The following is a 24,331-nucleotide window of genomic DNA, read 5'->3' as shown; positions in this document are numbered from 1 at the left end:
TTTGCTAATAATGCATACTCATTGCATACTTCAGATAGAATTTACTACCCTTCTCTTTAGCCTTCTCAATAGCAAGTGTCTGCTCTTAACCAGACATTCAGGTCCTCTCCATTTTCAAAAGCAGTAGGAAGCATCACAGGACTATATAAAATCTGCCTCAGCTCCCAGGTAACTGACTGAGTTGAAACACAGTGGGGGCTGCCTTTTCTCTGGTTGTTAGGGAAAAGTAACACAGACAAAACACCTAAGTTGAGAAAAAATTCTACAGGGTGAATCCTTCCTTCTGGGTCTAGAAACTGGGCTGAAAAGTCATCCCAGAGGCAGTGGTTTCTGCATCCTTATTTGAACAGAAATACAAAGAGAAGAAACCTTTCTTGTAATATGTTAACAATTCGGCATCAACAACCAAGCCTGGTTGATGGTGCATAAAGCTAAAAATGAATAAAATCTTCAGTAAATTGCTTTGAATGTTCAAACAGACTGAGTTTGCTTTTGCAACTGCAGCTTATGTCACTTCCAGGTTTTCCTCTAAACACTTGCTTATCCATACATTCATCAGAGAAATAGCCTTACCTCAGCTGCATCTTGCTGGTGTCTGGAGACAATTGCATTTTTTACAGTTTGAATAAAAAATCCATTCAGTTCCTTTTGTTTCTTGTTTGGTAAAATCCGGAGCAATGGTATCATTATGAATGGGAAAGAAACTGTAAGAGATTTTAAAGAAGAAAACACTGAATTGGACTGTAAAGGCATATAATATCCCCCTCCGTTCATTAATATTATAGAACTCATCAAATGGGATGTGTTACTTTTGTGAGACCTGTTTTTATTCCTTCTCTCTCCCTCTCCCTCCTTTTCTTCCACTCCCATAGGCTGGTAAAGGATTTCCTTTTAGAAATTCCAAGTTGGCCAGGATTCCCCTGCCAGACAGATGCCTTCTGAGCTTGTTTCCACAATGTTTCAGAATTTCAGTTCAGCTTCTTGATGCCACAGAGCCTCCACAACAAAGGGGAAAATTATTTTCCCTGCCTACTCGAATAGTTACATACAGAAGTTGGAGGATGTTGAACTAGCCTAGCAGCCCGTGGCACTGGTCGATGAAGTCGTGTACTGGTCATTCTCATTTATAGTTCTCCAATGTCAGGATATTGGTTTTCTGTTTTATTTTGCTTATCTAAGCAGGCCACAGACTCTGAAAGTGGGATATTATCACAAGAATGGTCTCCAGTCTGTGGTCTTTATAATCAGAAACCTGAGTGAAGTCTTGCACCTTGACAAACCCCTCGTTAATTTAGGAACAGCTTAAGACTAACAAATCAGTCATCGGAAAACTCCTGTGCTGCCAACAGGGCAACACAGTATGGAATTTCAGACTACATAATGCACCAGCAGAAACACATCAACCAAGGCATCCAACCACAAACACTACAGAAACTTTAACAAAGGACACTGTCTTAAACATATAGGGGGACATTTCTGTCCTTTCAGCAATTAGTCACAAACCACACTTTGCAATCAGGTTAAACATTAACCCCAGGACATTTTGGATACACAACTCCAGAAGGAAGCAGTTCATGTGCTGCTAGTGCAGGTGCAATCTGCAATGCCAGCAGGATCAGATGGGCACAGGAAATGCTGCCACTGTGCCACCTGACACTGTTGTGCAGGTCTAGATAGCAAGATGGCAAAACCTCAGCCACCTTGATTATGCTGTGGCTTCCTCGGCCACGATTCTTACTGCCCTGCGTTAACCAGGCCAACATCACTGTGAAGCCTTAGCTTCCATGCCTTAGAATCTGAATGGCTTTATATGCCATTCTTGCACTCCCTATCTATTCACCTGAAAATAAATGCATTCTCTTAATGACAGCCTGTGCTGGCACTTATAATCTTTATCCTTTGCAGCCATCAAGCAGGCTGCTGCTGCTATTCAAATAAGAATTTGGAGGACTTAATACTACCTGCTTATGCTCCTCCACCCCTCTTCTTTTAGAGGGTTATTAGCCCACTGTTGTTTATGGGTAGGACTGCAACCAAGTGCAGAACAACAGACTCTGAAGGGCAGTTACTCTGGTTTAATGCAGAAGTGTATTGAAAGAGATATTGTGGAAACTACAGGACCCAGAAACCTTCCACTCAGATCACCCTGGAGCATTGCCTTCCCAGAATCTCAGTTTCTGGAGGAGGTTACATTAATGGTGACAAGAGTTGGTAGAGCACACGGTGGAATTCTTGAGGGTATACTTGCCGTGTCGATTGCGTTCTGAATACCTCTGAACTGAAGTCTGCTATACATCTTCTTGCTCCTGCTTCAGCATGTTTTGCAATTTCAGAATGACTATTAGAAAGTTACCATAAGGAAGTAGACAAAGGTATACTCACGTATTAGAATGAGGAGAGGCTTAAACAAAGACATCTCGAAGAATGTTCTGCAGTTTTTAACAAAGGGGTCATCAGGATTCTTCTGAGAATCCACCTCAGTACCAAAAGCTACACTACCAACAACATCCAAGGTAAAGCAGTTGTAACACCTGCATTGAGTTGAATGATAAATCATTAGCTACAAATTACATATCCATTAGTATCTTGATTCTACAAACATCACAAAACATTATTTTTTATCTGTGATTTTCTTCTTGATTTTAGATTTGAGCTTTGCCAACAAGACATGTTTCCATCATTCTGACAAATGCTGATGCTTAGTAACGATCACCTTCTCTCTGTCCACAAAGTGAACATATTTTCATATAGCTCAATAATCACACTAAAAATTTGTAAAATATAAACAATTTCAGTTGCTATTACCCAGAAATCAAACACAACAGGTCAGAAATTCATAAGCACTTTCTTAGTATGCATCTTAATAAAAGATATCATTCCTTTCTCATTTTAAACTGCAGCAACCACATCTAATACCAGCCCAGTCTACACTCTCAGTTACATGAGGTGCTTAAGTAAAATTTTTTTTAGGATTTCTTTCTTGATAGCTCCTTTGTAATGTAGAATTGTGATCAAGAACAAGTGGTAATGACACCATGTGAAATCTGTATCTCTGCAGAGGGGTAGAAAATGCTTTAAGAACTACAAATGATCCGTGGACCATGATCTAGAAACTTCAGGACTTAACTGAATCTCTCCCCATATATCTGACCATCTATCCAGTAATCTCACCATTTTTACTTTTACTGGGAATTAGCAGCTATATTTAGTTTTGAGATAAATGAACTGAGAATGTAAAATATCCTTGAAATTTGATTCTTCTGATCTGTGGTCAAGTCTGCAATGACTGTTCTCCTATGTTCCCTTACAAAAGGCTAATATAAAATTTTGTGGTGTTTTAACCTGAGTGAGCATGTATTAAGAGAAGGACAGGACTGTGGTCCAGTGTATCATGTATATATATTTCAAAGCAGCATTTCTATAAATTATGATCTTTGACTCCTGTCATTCTGATTACACCAGAGCAGATTTTGAAGATAACAACAATACTGCAAAGCTAAGTAACTTCTTTGCATTTTCACACGCACACACACAAAGCATTATTAGAAGCTGACATGTTAAAAGAAGGAGCACTGCAATAAAACAAAAACTTCAGCAGCAATCGGTCTTCTACCACTCCAAGGTACTGAAAAAGCTTAAAAACTGAATTTTGGGTTGTTGGTGAAACACAAAATGGCTAAAGACAACTAACATACAAGATGACAGGAGGTCGCAGATAGGGTATTTACATACAAAAAATAGGTCCCAAGGCAATTCTGGGAAATCGTAGTGCAATGAGAATCACATTTATATATGCCAAACCTGCTGAAATGGTAGTATGGTAAAACAGCTAGAAGACCATATTCTTAGATGGTCAATGCCATTCATTTGTACTTTCAGAAGGTCTTTTCCAAAGTGCCTCTTGACAGGTGAAACCATATCATGGATCAATAGCTAAAAGACCAGGCATAGAAAAAGGACAAATGGAAAAAAGGAAAAGCCTGGGAAGACTCAAAAGGTCAATTTTCACCAGAGCACTAGGCTAAGTGTAATGCATCTCCAGGTTTCATAGCTTCTCTTCAGATGTTTAATGAAGAGATCCCTGCGCACACACATACACTTGCATGCATATACACTTGCGTGTATATACATACATTTGAAAGAGCTGGACGAATTGTGGCTAGATATCCATTTCTTTAGATGAAACAAAATTATTTGCACTGCTCCAGTCTCGCATAAATCATTAAGAACTTCAGAGGGTGCTGACCAACCCAGCAAATGAAATGTATGCAAAATAGTGCCTATTAGAAAGAATGCATTTGAACTACTCATATGCCATACTAGAAGAAATGCATCTGCTCAGAGACGGGGCTAGACAGTGTGTGAACAGTTCAGTGAAGACCTCTGATGAAAGAGTAACAAAAAATGATAATAGGATATTAAACGCATAACAAATGGGAGAAAGCACAGTATGGAAAATGTTAAAGTGTCATTTTATAAGTCAATGGTGCATTCTTATCTGGAGTACCAATCCATTGTTTCACAAAAGACTAGCGTGCCATTAGACAGGGTTAGGAAGAATGTGGGAAGAATGATTAAGTGCTCAAAACCCCTCATATAGAAAAAGAAAGAGGGTGATGGACTAGAGGGATTTGATACTAGATCAATTCCTATATTTGTACATTATTGGTTGACTGTAGAGAGCAGACTGGACAGGGTCTGATGCAGCTTTCCTTTCTGCTTCCAGCTGTTAAAACTTCATTAAACAACAGCTAGAAATACATTAGATGCTTTTCCAAAATTACTTTTCAACTATGCAATGGCTGCCCCCAGGAAGAAAAGGCATCTATCAGACACATCCTCTATTAAACTATGATCTCTACTTATAAAAGCAAGGAAAGAGAAAAAAAAAAATCTTCTTTTATACAGTAAGTGCATATTTAGAATAACTGCTGCTATTGACTTCTTTTTATTTAAATCTGCTACTGATTTCTGGCATGTTGAACATACCTCCGGATATCAAAAGCTTTGCCAGAATCTGCATAGACTTTCAAGTTACACAGCAGGACATCACAGGCCTGGTTTATTAGCGGTGTCATCTAGAAAGGAACACATTGTATTGTGAAAAACATTAAAATTTTAAAAAACATAAATCAATTATTCTAAATGAATTTCATCCAGTGGATGGGATGGAGTTCTCAGGATCCTCTGCAGGTGTGGTCAGGCACTTCTGCACAGTTAAGATGAAATGTTGCGACTGTCTGCTAAAAAAACCCACCCTGTACGTTACAGGGATGACCTTCTCCAGCTCTGGGCCTAAATACAGGAGGCCCTGTCACTTACCTGACCTTTGGTTCTTGCCCACCTGTGGCTATATATGGAGAGAGCTGTCAAGCAAAGACAACCCCCTCTCTTTTTAATCATGCCCTGTTCCAGATGATGATTTATCATGATCCATATTTACAGTACATTTAGGCTACACAGGGCAGAAGGAATAATATTTTCCATAGTCCCAAAGTCCTGTAAAGTTATTAGCATCAGAGGTCCAGCACTTCCATCCTGCTCTCTCTTGGTTTGAGGTATTTAAGATGTATATTAGAAAAGCACTGTGTATACCACTACAAGATGCTGAGGGCAAACTACTGTTGCTACCTGAGGAAAGGGTTTTCTGGAGTGGTGATGCCATTAAATGGACGTTCACGTAAATTTATTCAGCTAATGGTTCTTTCCAGTCACTGACACATGATGGTCCGGTAGACTTACCCACAGCCTGGCTGTAGCTCTCTCCTGCAACAGACTGTGCAGGACTCCTCTTTAGCACTTCACGGAAACCATAGACAACCACCAAGACCTCATTAAAGTTTCTCTCTTCCTCTAACTTTTTATATATGAAAGGCATCAGACACTTGCCTTGATTACACCTACTGGAGGTCTGAGCAAGGGTGTAGCAGCAGTCCAGCCCTGAAGCTAAAGACATTGTCTGCCATAGCTCTTTCTCCATATAGACTGCCTAAAGATCCTTACAGCCTACAATTTAATTCCACAGTCTTGCCTCAACAAATACGCTAAGCATCAGCAGACATGCGCAAAGAAACCTGCCTTTCCTTCCTGAAACAACCTCCTTCAGCATACGGATGTCAACAAACATGAGAACAGACTTGTCCTACTCCTCTGACATTCTTGTTACCAAAAAAGACTTACTGCAGCCTCCCAGCACACCCCGAGAGCTATGCAGCCTGCCCAGCCAAGTCCATTTTGCTTGGCACTTCTACCTCTGTGAAACTGGCATAACACTTTGTGCACAGGCACACTGCCATCCTAACACATGGGCAAGACTATACGCAGTCAAGAGGCCTACATGGGAGCATCCAACATTTTTTCCAAAGGCAGAAGCCTGAGTCAAGAATGTGTCTAGCTGCTTTCAAGGTCCTGTACCTATATGGGACAGAGCAGGTCATTGCTATGCCAAGTCAAAGCCAGACTGATTTGGGCTTTGCCACATTCTCCCAAGACAATCCTGAAGCCAGATCACTATTTGGTAGAATTAGCTGTGATGTGTTTGGGAGGTGCACACCATGTTATGTGGCAGTTTTCTTTCCCTTTTGGCTTTCTAAAGAAGGTCCCCTGCAGTAAGATGCTTCTCAAATGGTTCAACAAAATTAACATATTTCTGTTCAACAGATTGAACCAGGGTGAAATGCTTAATAATCTCTGTGTCCAGCCCTTCCAATGAACCAAACTAGTCAAGGAGAACAGAATAAAAATCTGTATTTTAACAGGTATGATGTTTCCTAAACAGATGGTGATCATTTCAGATTTTCTGTCTATGGCCTTATTTCTTTTTTATTCTCCATCACATCACCAGACCTGCAACCACCCAGCTGGTTGCTATTGCCTTCCAACAGCTGGTAGAGATGGCTGTGGCACATATACCTAGTTAAGGCATCTCACAGCACCTCTGCACTTTTCACATTCCACCAGCCTTTCAGAATACCATTGCAATTCATTTCTAGCCATAAGATATTTTTATTAGTAAATCTAACCAGGAAAATGGGGACGGGGGCACATGGATTTGATTTATTGTTAGCATGATAGGACAAAGTCATATCAATGAGACAATTATTTGCATATGAAAGCTACGGGGGATATCTACTCGGGAATCCTGGGTTTGGGTTTTTATTCCCCTGAGGGACATAAATTAGTCCAAGATTGCTAACTACAAAGACCACAGACTGAAACACTCTCAAGTCCCTTAACACTTTCAACTCTTTGTTCAATTGTCAAGAAAAACAAAGTAGTGTTGGGGGAGGTGAAATATACCAAACTTTGAAAACCAGCACAGAAACAGACATGTTGATCTGCACTGCCTTGGGTATCACTAACTTCCTATACGTTCTCATTTGCCAGTCAGAACATAAAAGCTTCATAACCTGCCTGAGATTCCGTTCTTGGTGGGTAAACAAACCCCAGCTGCTCTGTGTTCAGATTGGCTGAGAGTAACAGGATGAAGAAAAATCTAAACAATATGGTCCCTGTAAATATTTGATCTGCCAGTTATCTAATAGCAAGAGTAGCCCAGAGTCCAAATTTCTTTCTTTCTGCCAAAGAAGAGCATTTGGGGTTAGGGTTTTCATGATGCCAGGGGCTTTGCTATATAAATCTTGCCAATATGCTATTTGGCACATAACAACAATTAGTTTCTGATTCTGCGTACGCACAGTGCATGGGGATGTTTGCACTGTTCAAAGGCATCAGAGTCACATTCCTCTAGTTAGATGTGGTCCTCAGCATTTGCTATTATTATTACCCTTATTATTAGCACCCAATCTACAAAACAGAATGCTGGTTCATATTCTCTGTAGACAGACACACTGGAGACTTTACTATTCATGCACAGTACAGAAGTCATGCTGGACCTCATCTCACAAATGGAAAGAAATATAAATGAAGGAGAAGGAAAAAGGATATATCCCTAACACAAGAATTGCTTCTCTACCTGATTTCAAATCCCTGACTAAAACCAGGAAAAGAGCAGAGCATCAGGAAGATGTTTGTGAGAGGATTCATTTCCATCACCTCACAGTGGGGCCCTGCTATTCACGGGCACAACTTTGCAAAGTGAACAATTCAACCAGACACTAACTTGTGGCTCAAGGATACGCAACGTTTCACGTACCAGCTTTTACATTAGTGATTTGCTTTGTCTCAGGTGAGCATACTTGCTTTGCTGAGTAACAACAGCAATTTCCAGAGACCCTTTCAAAACGCCTCTGACCCATGTGCACAAGCAGAGCAGGAGCAAATCAAGGAAACCTCAGCAGTTGGACTGTCAGGTCTCATGTCCTAGTGGGGCCTGGAAGGTCTACAGGCTTGAGAGTGACACTAAAGGATTTGCATACACGGTTCTGCCATGTTATCACAAGTTCTTCTTTGTGTCTCCCTTTGTTTAAAAGAAAATGCCTCAACACGAACGCCACTCTGCAGGTTATTTAGGACAATGCTACATTATGCTGTGCTCTCTTCCTTAATTTTTGTGTTCTGTTTTGTTTTAATGGTTGGTTAATGGAGGAGAGGATTCCCAGTATACTGATAGGAGATGACAAGTCTACTGCAGCACCATCAGAATAAATAAAAATCAGTAGGTTTTCTGCTGGTGTTGACTGTAAAAGAGAGCAAAGCTATTTATCAAGACTGACAAGGGGTCCAGAACTGCAGGATCATCACAGGCACCACGGCAATAAGAAGAGGAACAAAATAAGAAATACTAAATAGGGAATCAAGATTGGTACTGCAAGATGACTAACATATTAGCTTGTTTCAATGCATAATAGTTGAGGAGAGCACAAAAGGAACACCACAAAATGCATCTTTTACTTAAGGGCCTCCAGGTATATTACTTCACAAATTCCTCATGAATTACATCTTGGATCAGCTTTCAGTGGTCGCTCTTATTCTCATTTAACAGATGAAAGTCTTTTCATTCACAGAGAATTTAAGTAGCTTCTGCCAGATCACCCATAGGCAGTCAATGACCGAGCGGGAAGTGAATCTTCTTGGGGTCTCCTGTCTCCTGTCTCTCCCTTCTCAGTTTCACTGCTCCCACAGCAATGGTACTACGAAGTCCATTTAGGGTTGTCACTGAAAATAGATTATTATCAGAACTGCTACCAACTCCAGTGGCATCTCATGTGGGATGCTACCAAATATTACTGCAGGATCAAGCTTAGAAGTCCACTGATTCATACTATGCTCACCACTACAGTATTTGAATTCAAAGTTATTTGGAGCCAAACCTTCCTTCAGGTGGAGTGGACTGTTTTACTAATCTTTATATACTCATTAGAAAATGAAAATTAAAAAGGCAGAACACACAATGAACAGAAATCCATAAAAGAAACCATGAAACCATGCACAGCTTTTAAAGAGAAATTCAGGAGAGTGAGAAAGCTGGAGAAGATGCCAGAAAATCTTGAGAAATGTAAGGAAAACAACACTGTGTGCATGCAGCAATCACTACACTGGCTGCCCAATAGCTCTATAACCTATAGTTTCAGTTAATTGCTCGCAATTTTGCAAATGTCAACATTTCTGGGATCAATTTTTCCTCATTTGGTGACTGGCTGTTGGAGTTTTTTGCCAAACTAAGGGGAACTTCCTCAAGCTTAGTGAACTTCTCATGACACTACACTACTTCCTTGGAGAGACAATGGCAAAGTGCCATTCTGTCCCCAGCCAAGCAGCTAGGTGCCCCTGTGGGGTACTGCGGGTCAAACCTTAGCAACATGTATTAGCTTTGTCTTGGATTGTGTCCTCCAGCAGCCAGGCCAACCAGCAGATGACTGGCTTCTTGTTCTTTACTAGTGCTGAAGTTGTCCTTTTAGCTTAGCAGTAGATTCCTGTGTTTCTGAAATGGAGGTATGAGGAACCTACACTCAACCCTCCGACCCTCTGTGCATCCTGTATCTGAAGTGATTGCTATGGGGAGCACAAGGAGTTGTTAACATCTATTGCTCTGTCACAGGCTAATAGCTCCCTGTTCTCTCAGGGCATCCAGACAGACAAATCTATGTTCGGAGTGGCATAAGGGGCTGCAGTGCTGAAGGGGAACCACTGTCCAAAGCCACTCGTGAGGTATGCAGTCTCTCCAGCATCACTGGGGAGTCTGTATAGGGGAATGAAGGCAAAGCAGACATCCAGAGTGAACAGAGGAAGACTTTGGTGTGGGGGGGTTTCACAGCTCAGATCTCTGTGGCAAAGGAATCAATGTCTTAGGAGAAGAAATGAAGAATGTGTCTGGCAGTATTTATAAATATGTATGAAACAACATACCCAGGTTCCTACACAATAAATTAATACAAAACTAGCTTATTGGTAACTCCTTTGAGGTAGAGAGAAAGAGTTCATTATAAACAGGATTTCTTCTACTTAACTCTGAATACTCTGTAGTATGACCAATACTAGAATACGGTATTTTTATTTCCATGCTGCTGTAGAGGTTCTGAGAGAGTACTGAATACGGGAGAGTTAAAAAGTGAGATCATAATTAACAAGCATTGATTTTCTTTAAGAAGTGTTGGTTTGGCTTCTAAATTAAGCAACAGCAAGAGAAGCACATGGGCAAGGACTTAAGTTGCATTCACTTCAAATCCCAGGACTGTTCACGTATTTGGGTAGAAAACAAAACGCACAGATGAGGAATGCACCTGTTCAAACGAGGTTCTTAATCTCACAAGGACTTACTGCAAGTGTCTTTCTGCGTAGGGATGGATTGTCTTCTGGTGAAGACATAGGACAGAGGAACAAAGTTGGGCCTTTCAAAGACCTTCCTCACTTCCTTGTTTTCCCACTTTGTGTAGACTGGGAGAAGAACGGAACCATTTGCAGGTCACCCTGAGCCCACGCACAATTGCAGCCCTTCCACAAAGTTTGGAAGAAGCAGCACAGGGAAAGGTGATTATCAGGCTAAAAAAAAAGATCTCAGGTTTTGCATGCAAGATATCTGACAGGCACTAGCCAGCTCTCCATTTTAACTCCTACCACCACTCCAGCATTGCAGCTCCACCACCAAGCAGTGCAAAGTGAGCACCATGAACTCCTCCCACCTCAGTTTAATCGGTCAAACCCTGCAAACCCTGGCATGCCCAGCCCCAGAGCAAGATGACCAGGGCTTCCACCTGCTCACCCTCACCACTCTCCTCAGTCAAGTCTGCCCGGCTGGTGCCAGCAGAGGTTGCTCTCCGCAAATTGAGGGGAGCACAGTTTTATCTTTTGTTAGTCCGCCAGCAAAGAGCCGATGACCTGCAGTAAGGCAGATTAATTTCCGCTAGGAAAATGTAAAACTCTGCTCTCCCCACCATGCCATAAGCAACTAATCACTTGCATACTTAAACATCCTCACCTTGCTAAAATTTCATGATGGAGCCGGTGACAGAGCAAATGTCGGGGCGCATAACCAATGGCATTGTCAGTCGTGATTAATCAGCATCTCCGCCAGGCTGGCGGCCAATTAGAATTTACCATAATAAGGAGGTGACAGCCGGCGTTGCTAAGCGACCGCTGTCTATAGAGCTGGGAGAGCCAGACACATTTAGATGTTACTGTGGATTTCGACAGCGGCATGTCAAAACAACACAAGCGTCTGCCCAGTGGAAAATTTTACAATCCAGGACTGGGCACCGGAGTGAAGCATGGTTCCCTTGCAGAAGAAAATACATAAAGGAAGAGGTGGTTTTTTGTTGTGTGGGGTCCGCTCCCCTCCCCCCCCCCCCACCCCCCCCCCCTTGAAAGAAGACTTTACCAGTCAATCATTTATCTGCGTTTAATTAAGAGATATCGTGTCACTGGAATAGGACTTTGTTACCGGGTAATGGGCTCCCATGGCTAAGTAAATGCTGAGACATTTATAGGAAATTAGCAGCAGGCCAGCATGGAGACATTTATTTTCAGTCAGAGGTATTTATCTGGCAATGACATTCTGTTCCAGTGACTTATTTTATTATATGAAAGGATTAAAAAATAAAAGGAGGAGGGGGGAGGAAGGAGATGGAGAAATGAAAATAGACTGACAGCAGTTCCCGTGCTAACATGAGAGCTGCTGACTCTGCAAATCATGAAAAGCTATGTTCCAACTGGGAGCAATAACCTTTCCTGTACTTTAGCTTACTCCTTACAGGGTGTGGGGGAGGAAGGTGTAAGGGTTCTTTCTGAGTTTGTTACGCTTTTATGGACAAACTAGCTTACATAGAGAAAGACGGAGGATCACATTCTCAGATGAGCTATTCCGATTTTCACCCGTCTATGAAATGGACCACACCACATGTACACTCTACTGTGCATGCTCTTTAGGTCTAAATAAATTGGCACAAAGTAGCAGATTTTACCTGTCCTTAATACGGACCTATATAAAGCAGATGCTTGCACGAAAGAAAACAATCATGTCTTCCAGATTATGAAAGCAGCACTGTCTACACCTTACCTCTTTCAGTTTGGTATCACTGAAGGCTGGGGTCAGGAGGCTCCGCACATACTTCCATCTGTCATCACGAAGACAAAGGATGCTGTCAAGCATTGGCTTGGAAATCAAGTTCGGCTTCTAAGTCAAAAGAAAACATGATTCAGTTTTAACACAAATGCAACTAGAGCTACTCAAGGCTCTGGAACTTGGAAACAATTGGCCATGAATGGCATTGCACTGCTGTCCATGATGAGAGATGTTCAAATCACTCCCAAACACCAAGAAAACATGGATGAGGCTGGAGAAAATTTATCTTTTGCTGCACGCATTTCCTCTTGGGCTTGCAAAGGCCCCGGGCCAGTCCAGTAACTCCTTGCTCAGATTGTTCTGGTTCTGCTGTTCCTGGTGCTCTCCTGCGATTGCCAGTTCTCCTTTGCTGAACCCTGGCTTATTTCCTCCCTTGCTAAGGTGACTAGCAAGAGAACCTGTCAACACTCCCTCTCTGTGTGACATGAGTGCCAACGCACCGCACGCGGGTGTCGTGGGGGACATGATTTCTGGTGACAGCTGGTATGTCAGACTGTTACATGCATTTTAAAAGTCTTCAGAAAATATGTTGATTAGAAAGCAAGTCCCAGTCCTTACTCTGTCTATAAGGAACACTCTCACAATGAAGTTGTGGTGTGGGACTCTCACAGCTTCAGCAGTTGGTCAAACATAGTAGTTTAAAGCACTGCCCTATGAAGTTCCATACCAAGATGACTGCTTATGGATTTGCTAAATTTTAATCCCCCCTCCAACTAAGAATTCCCTATCCAGAGAACATAATATCCACCAAGGAGTAAAAGGATAAAAAAGATGAAAGAGGAAGCGTGTCAGAAAGCACACAATTACACCTGGAAGAGGTGTCAGGAGATGTCCAGCCCCATAGCAGAATCTTCTACAACTTATATTATTGCCAGAGGATGTTTCCTAATTGTTCTTGAAGGCTTCCAACAGTGGAGATTCAATAACCTCCACACACAAACTCTTCAGTGTTGGACTACTCTCACTACGGTAGCACCACCTCTCTTGCTGGAACTTATGGTCTTTAGTCTTTGTGCTATCACAGGCACAGAAAACAGGCTTTCTCTCCCTCTTTGCGGCAGCCCATATACCCAGAAGGCTCTAACAACCACCAATCATATTGCTGCTGTCTACCCCAAATAACACCAATTCACTCAATATCTGTGTATTAGTCATGCTATCTGGGACTGTTTGTTCAGTCTTGTCCCTATCCCTTCGCATAGTCTTGCTGATTTACATTTTTCTCAAGCTTTAGTCACTGTAACTTGATATGGTACTCCAGACAAGGAAGACTTTTTTTCTTTTTATATGTTCTGCAGGCTACATTCCTCCCTATTCACCCCAGAATACTACATGCCACAGCATGACAATGTCCACTCATGTACTGGCTTGTGGTTCCCTGAAAGTCTCAGATTTTTTTACAAATAATTAATCCCTAGGAAGTTGTTCCCCAGCCTTTACCATTAAAGTTGGTTACTCCTAAGAGTCTTATATAGAACATGTCCTTGTTGAACTGTGACCATTCTTTTTACAATTACTTCTCCAACTGATCAAGATCACCTTGAATTGTAGCCCTGTCTTTCATGGCGTCTTCCATCCTTACCAGTTTAATGCCTTCTGTATAAATTATCACACTCGGTGCCATCATCTAACACATTAACAAAAGTACAGAATAACTTGCAAAGAAGCCACCTCTGGGATCCTCCCAGCCCATGCTTCCCTTCCAACAGTGGACTGTTCCCAAACACTTTCGAAGTCATCTTCAGTCAGGGTAGCAGTGGCAGTACAGTCCCCCACGTTATCAGTAGCAACAGTATCCACTTTGACCTTCCCAATGCCATCTGTTGATACCTTTCACCCTCTAGCATGTTCTTTCAGTCTTTCTTTCATTACTAATGGACATGAAAAACGAGTTCTTACCAACTGTTACACACCTCTCAGTACCTTATTCTCATTTTGTGCCACAAGACTTCTGAATTTATTGTCCCTATATGCTATTTTTTTATCCATGTTCTTGGAAATCTGACCTACCTCCCACTCTTTAAAAAAACCTTCTCTTCAGGGGCTATGAAGAGCTGGTAATTTAGCTATGCTGGTCTTCTACTGCACTTCCTTAACTTTCCTCTTTAGTGGAAGTTTGCACTTAATATCTTTTCTTTAAGGAGCTGCCAGCTCTCCTTAACACCTTTTTCCTTTACACTTGCCAGAATCTCACTACACTGCATAAGCTTATTTTACATTGCAAACAGGCTAATGGGATAGTTTTACATTCTCAGCACCACCACCCAGTGCAGTAAACTAATGTCACTGATCTGATGCTACAGACCAGTTTTGAGCAAAGATGAGCTGTTTTTGAGCAGAAGAGTACATAGCAGGATATTAAGCCAAAGGAAAAGACTGACTCAGGTACTCTCATCAAATGGCTACTGTAAGATAAAATATGAGCACATTTTTAATGTATATGTATACATAGACTACACTATTCCATGCATAACAAGGAGAACTTGGGACAGGCTGTCAAAGCTGAAGTGGTTTGAACTGTTTTCTGAGTATCCTCTTTAAATAAATGATCTGTTTTCTAACTTGTCAGTAGGTATCTCTTCTGAGGATCCGAACTGCAGCTAGAGAGACCATCACTCACTGGAGCGCTGCCTCATTTGTTACAGATACTCAAAGGCGTAGTAAAATCAGAGGCGGCTCCGGACAACTGGAAATGAGCATCATCCTTGGAGAAAGTACTATACGCTAGCCTCTGCTTCATAGTTCTTATGTGCTAGCAGAGAAACTCTTCACACTAAATCTTGACTCAGCTGGTCACCAAAGAAGTATTCCTTATATCTTTGGTCTTCAGTTTCAAGCCCTGAGGCCCAGATTGCAGAGCTCCTGAGCACTCACTAATGCCACTGAAATCAACAAGAGGGAATGTGCCTTAATAACATGAAATGCATTAGTCCAAGAAATCAGGTCATTTAACGGGGCCCCCAAATTAGCAAACACTCTTGGACCTGTGCTTCAGCCACCAGCCTTCGCTCCTGATTTATAAAGTGGAGATATCACATCACCTCCTCAGAACTGCTAACAATACATTAACATTTCTGAGGCACTCAGAAACTACAGTGAAAGAGCAGAATAACAGTTCCCACAGGGAAATGACTGATTTTCTCTTCCAAGCAAGGTTTGAATAGTGTACAGAAAAAGAAAGGGGGGGGACGGAGGGGGCAGGGGAGGGGACGGACATGGACAGAATTATAGGGCAACACTTGTAAAAGTATTTTGCACTCACTCCGAAATTGAAGGCTGCCCAGTCTGCGCACTCTGCAAGACAAATCTCCTCTAAGACAAAGCTCCACTTACATAATAACAAATCTGACATAAATCTGACCGCATTTGTCTTGAAAGCAAACCCCTTCCTATAACCAAACATTCACCCTAAAAATGCTCCTAATTGCACAAAGACTGTATATAAAGCATTCACAGAGAGGGGTCCAGTTACTGAACAAAAAGCCTGTTAACTATAACGCTATAACTACAACACCAACTATAGTATTGCCTTTTTAGCCCTCTACTATATGTCAGTAATGCTCTCATCATATTTTTGGTGTGTATAATATTATATACATACAAATGCTGCAAGGAAGGAAAGACAATTTGGGCGATAAATTATCTTACTCTGTCTCTTTAAACTGGGTACACAAAAACATGTTTGTGTTTATTGGAATAGCATCAGCATGACTGACAGTGTGCAGCAGATTTCATTTATCAGGTTTTCCTTATCGTTTCTGCAAACACTTTCCTCTTAATTGCATAACCTATGTTACAGGTTCATATAGCAGGAATGAAAATGGATTTGGTATGAGAATGAGCCTGAAGTCTCTTAGTGAAAGATGAAGTGTCACCTCTTTCTGAACGGAAAAAGTACTAGCTGTATCTGAGAATTCTTGAGCCTATAAAAAAAAAAAAAAAAATCAGCAAAAAAATTACCATGGGAGGCAGCTGTAATATTTTCAGGGGTGGTATTTTGGTTTTTAGGTGGGGAGGAGGTTGCTTTTAAGTCAAATGCAATCATACTCATATTCCATCTAGCATTATCTAAACACTCAACAACTGCTCTGCACTTCCTTCTGCTGTGTAATCAACCATTTCTGACCGTGGTACAGTAGTGCTGCATGACAACTACTGGCAGCATGGTAATCTGCTGCAGCATACCTGCAAGTGCTACTGAGTTCTCACAATCGCAGGCATGCCATCAGAAAAAAACCAAAGAAAATTGGAGGGAATTCCTTCCAAACAAATCCTTTGAAACACCAGAGCTTTTAAAACAGAAAACAAAATGATGTTTGCAGATGAGCAGCATCTTTGCAACTGATTCAGGAATTCCCTCCCATTGAGCTGTTCCTTAAGCTGATCCTTCAGACCCACTTACTGACTTGTTTGTTCCCGAGTCCATTTGGCTTGCTGTGTATTACTAAATAATTCAGGCAAACCAGACTCTTCTCTGGCTCTGAGGCCAAGTGGTACAGAATACCTCCTGTCTCTAAGGCTGAATCACTTTCCCAAGAAGATTGGCCATATCCAAACTGCTTAAAGTCATGGTGCATGTTCACCTCTTGAACTGTTCCGTGACCATGCCTGGGGGCAACTAATCAATGCAGGACAAAACCATGCTAAGAGGCATGTCAATATGGACATCTGTAGGACCTACTCATGCACTAATATCCTGTCCCTCTTTTATTCTGGAGTATAACTGTAGCCTTGTATGATTCATAAATCATTTGCTTTTCTGAGTGTGTCACTAGCAGGCTGGACTGAACCTCTGGCAGCCAGTGATGACTGCCTGGAGCAAGACGAAGGGTAGTAGCACCATGATGTTCCCTCTGAAACTTCCTCTTATTCCTTTGGTAAAAAAATGAGGGATGAAGGTTTGCAACCAGCAGAAGAAAATTAATGCAGCCAAGCAGTCTTAAAATATCCTGGACGGGTATCTCTTTAGAGGTGCCCTTTAGGTACACTAAAGACCTTTAAAAACCTACAGCTCTGAAACCTACAATATAAGCCATTCACCTCCACAGAATCAGCGGCTGATCTAGTCCATGTGCTTGGACAGCACAGCAAGAAATGAAACTCTGTAACAGGATCTCAGAAACTTTCTTACCTTAAACTTAGATTTAATCATAGCCAAGTGCTAACAAAACCAATCAAAAAAGATTTGCTTCTGCTGGAACCAATCCTCAGCACTGAAAGCCTGGCGAGATTCAAACAAGGAACTAAGCTCTAGGGCACCCAAGATCCCAAATCCTAACAGTAACTCCAACACTAATACTGCCATTATTAGTCATGCATGAAGGCAAATGGTGTTTGCTAGGTAAGTCCTCTGCTTTCTTCTAGTCCTGCAGGCTTTGCAGGATCCGGCTTCAACTGGAAATCCATGCCCACTCTTCCCTGAACTCTAGCCCTGCCTCAGCCCTAAACCCATGCTAATGAGAGCCATTTGCTCTTCTCACCCACTAGTCTTTCTTCTGTACTCATGGACATTGCAGTATCAAGAGTTAAGTCGAGCTCTGGGTTTCTCCCACTCCCACCCCCACCCCCTTCCCTGTTAGGGGAAATTTTGGGGGTATATTCCAAGTGCAAGGGGTTGTCCTCCTAGCCCTCATGTATGCGATGCAGTATCTGCAAGAGATGTATAGGGAACAGGTCTAGGCTTTCCCTCCCTGGGTGAGCTCCAGAAGTGATCACCAGGCAGCAGCACTGGCACAACAGTGGGTTAATTTGTTTATCTTCTTATTTTCAAAGAGGATTGCTGTCCTTCTCTTGCTAAAAATGCACTTGGGATTAGGTATTGCCATATTGCTTAAGAAACCACATTTTAAAATTGAATTTAATGAAATTAAATTTAATGAAAAACCAGAGAGAAAGTTTGCAGCACAAGGACAAGACTATCCTCATACATACCTCAGACAGGAATTAGTCATAAGATCGTTCCATAAGATTACTTGCTCAACCCCTGATTGACAGGTCACCATCACCAGCTCAGCCAGCAGGTGGAACCAGTCAACCCATGAACTGCTCATATGGTATTTCAGCCAGCCAGCAGCAGTGGCATGACACTTACAAATCAACGTTACGCTTGCAATTAAGAAAAGTAACAGACAAAACCGTCTGACGTATCTCCAGGAATACATCTTACACAGCCTGCAGTAAGTGGATCATGAAAGCAGGAAAGCAGAAGATGCCTCCACATATTAGTTTTAAAAATCCCCTGTTGGTAAGCTAGTACTATGAATTCCTTCAAACCTGCTTGGTGTTTTGCAAGAGGAAAAGTCATGCTCAGCTCTCCCTGCACTCATTGGCATTCAAATGTGTAGTGGCTTCTGGTTGAATGAGGAAAGCACTGTGTTGCATGTTTTTAGAAACAGAACAGAGCTTGTTTATGCCATATATGCTGTAGTTCGTTATCATTAACATCTAGCAGGTTCTTGCTTACACAGATGTTATAACTACATCTCTTCGAAATGTGTATCACTTCTCTCTTCACAAAATATCATCGTATTGGAGCAACACTCAACTCCCTATGCAAAGATCACAGCCTTCATGGAGGGCAAAGGGTGGCATTGCCCACAGGGTGCTGTGGCAGAGTGTGGGAGACCACTGCATCACTCCCACCTCTCTGCTCTGCCTGCAAGGAGCCTCCCACCCATATAACACCAGAGGCAATCACTAAACGCAGGTGTTGTCTCTCCAAAAGTAGGATCACTCTTCATCTGTCTTCCCAAAACTTCGTATCCAAATCTTCAAGTGCCGCACACCCCACACTGCTGCTCCCGGGTGACTGAAGTCAGTCCTTCCTTGCCCATTAAAACTACATGGACAGATATTTCTTCACAAATGCTTTCCCCAAAACCTACCCAGATCATCATTAACCCTGGTGATAGTCTACTACACTTCTTTCTCCTCTATAAAAGTCCATTTAAAACAAGTTTGAATTTAATATCTATGATTTAGGAGGTGTTCTTATGGCTGCAGATGGAAAAAGAAAAGCACTAAACTAACTCCAAAAAGCTTAATGTTGCTTTTCAGTTTCATGAAAGTGTCTAGTAAAAGTTTCTAGCTTCATAGGAAACCAACATGCTTGCAGGGAAGGGGAGAAAATATCCATGCACTGCTTCATTAAGCTTTTAGGTTCTCCTCGGTCATTAAGATACTTCAAAAGAGCGTTAGAAGGTAGAAGTGGTTTCAGTGATTACAGCAATTGCCTTCTACCCTACGGTATGGATCAGATTATACAAAAAGGCATCTCCAAGCCCATTCTTCTGTTGTCAAATCAGGATCTTCAGCAACTGACTAATGGCTACTGTTCATCATTACTCATTGGAAAAATGGTACAGCCAACACCAGCTTACAAGTAAATACTGTCTTTTTTTCCTCTCTGTGGCAAGCAGCCTGGAAACATCTGTTCTTGTCTTTGCAAACATTCTCTTAAGTCATGGTTTTGTCAACAGAAACCAAAGCGAGTCATTGCAATGAGGTAAATATAACCATTCATAAATGCTAAAATAAACACATATGGCCTCCTGCAGTCTGACCCAGACTGATGCAAGTCACACATCATTCCATTTGTTGGTGTAAGCAAGATCAAAATTAAGTCCACACCTTCATCAGTTTGCATATGGAGGTCAGTTTGCATATTTGGGATCAAAACAATCAAACCAAAGAAAAAAGTATTTGCTGTTAATTAATTAGGAGTTTTGGCATTCTAGACAAATCCAAGTTGTACTAGAGAACATGTGTTCTATATGCAGATTCTGCTGTAATGAGAAGCAGTTTTTAAACATAATGTTTAAATCTACTTTCCAGCTGATGTAACTGGACTTTTTAATGTTGGACAAAGTCATAATAATATTAAAAGACTCTCTAAGCACACTTTTCCTACAGGAGAGGTTGAGGACCAGAAGGTTCCTTTTACAGATTGTAAGGAGATTTTGGAAAAAAACAGTTCCCAGTAACTTTTGCTACAGATATATTCCCATGCTTTCAGTCATCAGCATACGTAAGATGGCAGGCAGTGTCCATAAGAACTTGGGCTAGATCCTTCTGTTACGCAGGAACATCATATTCCATAATCTGCAGCACCCTTTGAGATTCTGAAGAATACCAAGAGACATTGTAAGTACTACCCAGCCTCCCACTGCCTGTCCTCTAGGCTGCTGACCAGTGTCATAATCCTGACCGAAATGCCTTGTGTATGTTTAGATATGTGAGTTAGATACCTCAGAAGAGAATTCACCAAAGCTGAGGCCAGAGTTGTCCAAGCTGCCATGACAGTGAGGCAGGAAGAGTTTCACACCTCCCTTCTCGTGGACGTTTTATAACACAATGTACTCCAGAAGAGAGGCCACTACAGCTGTGATCAGGATTACTCCCTTTCCTTCAACTGAAAAGTGAAGAAAGTCATGGGGGTAACTCCCTTGCACACTATCACTAAGGGAACCAAACTCACACACGGGGAAAAAAAAGTTGTAATTCCTTCCTGTGGGTAAGGATGTGAAGAAAAGTAAGGAAATAAGAATAACAAAGAAGGAAAGAACTATCACAGCAGGGGAAGGTGCAGGGGGGGAATAGTCCTAAACCCTCCCGCCCTTTCCAGGGAATACTTAGTGAATGGGACTGGACTCAAGAGCATTCATTCCCCTTGCGAAAAGGGCTTCAGTCCCAGTTCCTCTCCAAGGTCTGCATACACAAGACTATAATTAAAAATATATGAGTAATATTTTGTAGTAATATCTGCAACCTTGGTCTCCCTGAACCAGGTGGCTGCCCTTCTAGGCTGCAGAGGTTCACTAACTTCTCTACTACGAATACCAAAGACTGCATGGAATATGGAATAGCTTCAACACATAAGGCTGCAAGTACATCTTCCCCAAGCATCACTTACAGGTTGCTAGGTAGGGCACTTCCCAGAAAAATTAGTGCCTTGGAATGATTTCCAGCAGGAAAATGTGTGATCACCTTTCTCTTGTGCTCTGGGCAGCTCCCCTTTTGACTGGGGACTGTACTGAAGAGGCCCAGTTCCACCAGTTTCTGTTGTGACTTGAAGGAACATTTTCTTCAGAGCCTAAACCACCAGCTAGTTTCAGAGGTACTGTGAGGTCCCTCTCCTCTTGAAATATCATATTCATAGGTCTCCTAGATTGGGCATGAGGTAGGTCTCAAAACGTCTAAGCACTTGGGGATCAAAGGACTTATGACTTAGAAAAAGAATTGCAGGTGCCCGAGAAACCTTGATGTTGAAGTCACCAGCTCCAAGGAACTCAAGGCACTTCCAAGCACTAGGTATGGCTGAGCAAGAGTTTTTAATTTGTACTTTCAAATTAAGCTCCTCAAATGGGGGTTAAATGCTTCTAATTACTGTCAGAGGCAAGCTAGCCAGGTAAAGGGGCGGTGTACCAATGGTTTATTTTAAAAAGATTACTTGTATTCAAAACTTTCCTTCAGAGCAGAGTATGTATAAAAAAGTCATTTTTTCATGTTTTTCATATTTTATTGACAATTTTGGTTTGACCTCTTTCACTCAGAGGTTGTGATATAGAAATAAAATTATAAACAGGCCAGTCTAGCTTTAAAATCTCAAAGCACTGAGAAACACTAAAAGCAAACAAGTAGTAAGCTATGACCAAAAGCTGAGTCTCTTCAAAGGGTTTATATTGGTCTTCTAAGTTCCCATGTAGCACCTAAAAGTTGTTGCCTAATATTCCATTTCCTGTGTGACAACAATCCTGATATACAAAATATATTTCAAACGGTCATGTATCTAATTTGGAATGATTACTTCAAATCCATGATCTCCAACAACTCATGGAAAAAGTATTTCACCTTTTCTTCCCCCAATGCCAAAACGAAAATTTGAAAACAATCTCAAACAAAGCAAATAAAAGTTTGCTTGTGAAGACTCCGCATGGTTTTAAAAAATACAAACAGTTTCAAGATGCTATTTAAATCAAACTACTGGAATAAAAGGGCTATTAGAAATTAAAAACATGGATGCAACCTCTAGCTCAGGAAGTCAGCCATGGACAGTCAGATGTTAGGGGGCTATTCTATAGGAAGTATCATTCTGCACTTGCCCTGTTCTGCTCTTTCTGTAAGCATCTGCTGCTAGTCAGAGACAGAGCATTCCCTGGCCAAATATGTCTCTTTTTATGCTAGTTTTCCTTTGAAAAGTTGTTCAGAAAGAAAATGCCAGGTCAGCTGTAATGGCAGCATGACAAGCTGTCAACAAATCACATTTGTAATATCCGCTTAACTGAAGAATTTGAATTCCCTGCCTGCTACTTCACAATTGTTTCTAATTACATTAAGAGCGTATTTACACATCAGGGAAAAAAACAAACTTTGTGTATTAAGATCTGCACATCTATCTGTCAAAACACTAATGCATTTTCCTGATTGTAGTAGCTGCTTTCGTTCCTCATTTATTTGTCCCTCAAGAAGAGCTAGGCTATAAAACTTTGTAAGTAGTTGCACAGCACACTTTCAGAATTTTGTCTTCCAAGATTTCATATATGTGGTTATTTGTCTGGTTTCAATCAAGTAAAAAAATAAATCCCAATTTATCAAAGCATGTCAAAACTGCCTATATGAAATAGCTTTTGTTCATTTGACTCTCACAAATTAATTTGAGCACATCTCGAATTAAGTGTTTGTCATAAGATAATTTCAACAATAATAACGTCCTATTGCGTACAGATAATATTACAGGACTTACCATGAGTTCCCTGGAGCTTGCAATTTCAGTAGAACAGCCTCACTTCCCAAACCTGTAACCAGACTGTTCCTCACATTGCTCTTATTTGATTTCTTCAAGGAGAGCAGCTAAAATGCTCCTTTGAGTATCAGCAAGTACTTCATTCAAAATAAATTAACAGTATCAGCTACTTTTGCACTCTCAAATGTATTAGGCTTGTAATAGCAAGCAGTGTGGATTATGAAGCGTAAACCACATCACCGTATCTTCTCATCTTAAGAGTTCTAGGATAAGATAAAATTTTTAAAACAACCGAAAACTCCATGGGCTGAAGCCCACACCCCAGAGCTCACTGATCCCTTTCTGGCAAAACAGGCTTCCTCCAGACAATGCAGCATTTGGAGGGCCTGTTCCACCACCCCACTGCTTCAATTTTACTGTGCCATCACCAGGACATGCAACTAGAGGGATGGGTCAGATCCTGAATTCTCCCCTCCTCATGTTGCCCCAAAAGTCAGCGCTAGCATTTCAGGTGTAGAGAAGCTGGAAGTCAGCAAGTGCACACTAGGACAGAGCGGTATTTGGGATCTAGATTCTCTTTCATCAGGTGTCCAGGGAAAGAGCACGCGCCAGCCATGAGAATGAAACACCGGTGGCCTTTCACTGAGTATCTTCCCCTCAACACATGGAAAAGTAATGGTGAACTCAGGTGGAGGTTGCTGTAGTCCTGCCTGCTCAGACTTCCCACCTGAAGGAGAAAAGACGCTTACTCTGTAGCAGAACATGCATTGGTGAAGTAGCCAGGCTGCACCCATACTCGGCATGCACATCACACTCGATCACACACACCTAGCGTTTTCACAAGTTATCAGTATCTGCACTTCCAAGCCCAACTTTACTGGTGGGTGGGAGAGGGGGAAAGGAAGGGGTTGTAGTTTCCAACCATCAGTGCTGACCAGCGCAGCACACACTCCCACATCACAAGAACTCATTTTGCATCCACACAGCTGCTTCTCCCACATCTGAGGTCCATCCTGAATCCCCCCAGCATCCTACAGCCTGAAAAATAAAATGGATCTTGAACCTGAAAA

General features: G+C 41.6%; 1 protein-coding gene across 2 annotated transcripts in view; it reads right to left on the bottom strand.

Annotated features, from left to right (window-relative positions):
- Window positions 1–24,331, bottom strand: part of TBXAS1 (thromboxane A synthase 1) — a 229,924-nt gene that overhangs the window by 87,838 nt on the left and 117,755 nt on the right. For both annotated transcript variants that reach the window (XM_040595587.1, XM_040595586.1), the window contains exons 5-8: window positions 12,455–12,571; window positions 4,990–5,078; window positions 2,383–2,531; window positions 574–704 (exon numbers count right to left, since the gene is read on the bottom strand). In XM_040595587.1, coding sequence (XP_040451521.1) covers window positions 574–704; window positions 2,383–2,531; window positions 4,990–5,078; window positions 12,455–12,571 — 486 coding nt within the window. The remainder of the gene's footprint in view (window positions 1–573; window positions 705–2,382; window positions 2,532–4,989; window positions 5,079–12,454; window positions 12,572–24,331) is intronic.

Source organism: Falco naumanni, chromosome 5, assembly GCF_017639655.2.
Source record: "Falco naumanni isolate bFalNau1 chromosome 5, bFalNau1.pat, whole genome shotgun sequence".
Classification (NCBI taxonomy): Eukaryota; Metazoa; Chordata; class Aves; order Falconiformes; family Falconidae; genus Falco; species Falco naumanni.
This window is presented reverse-complemented; position numbering and strand designations above follow the sequence as displayed.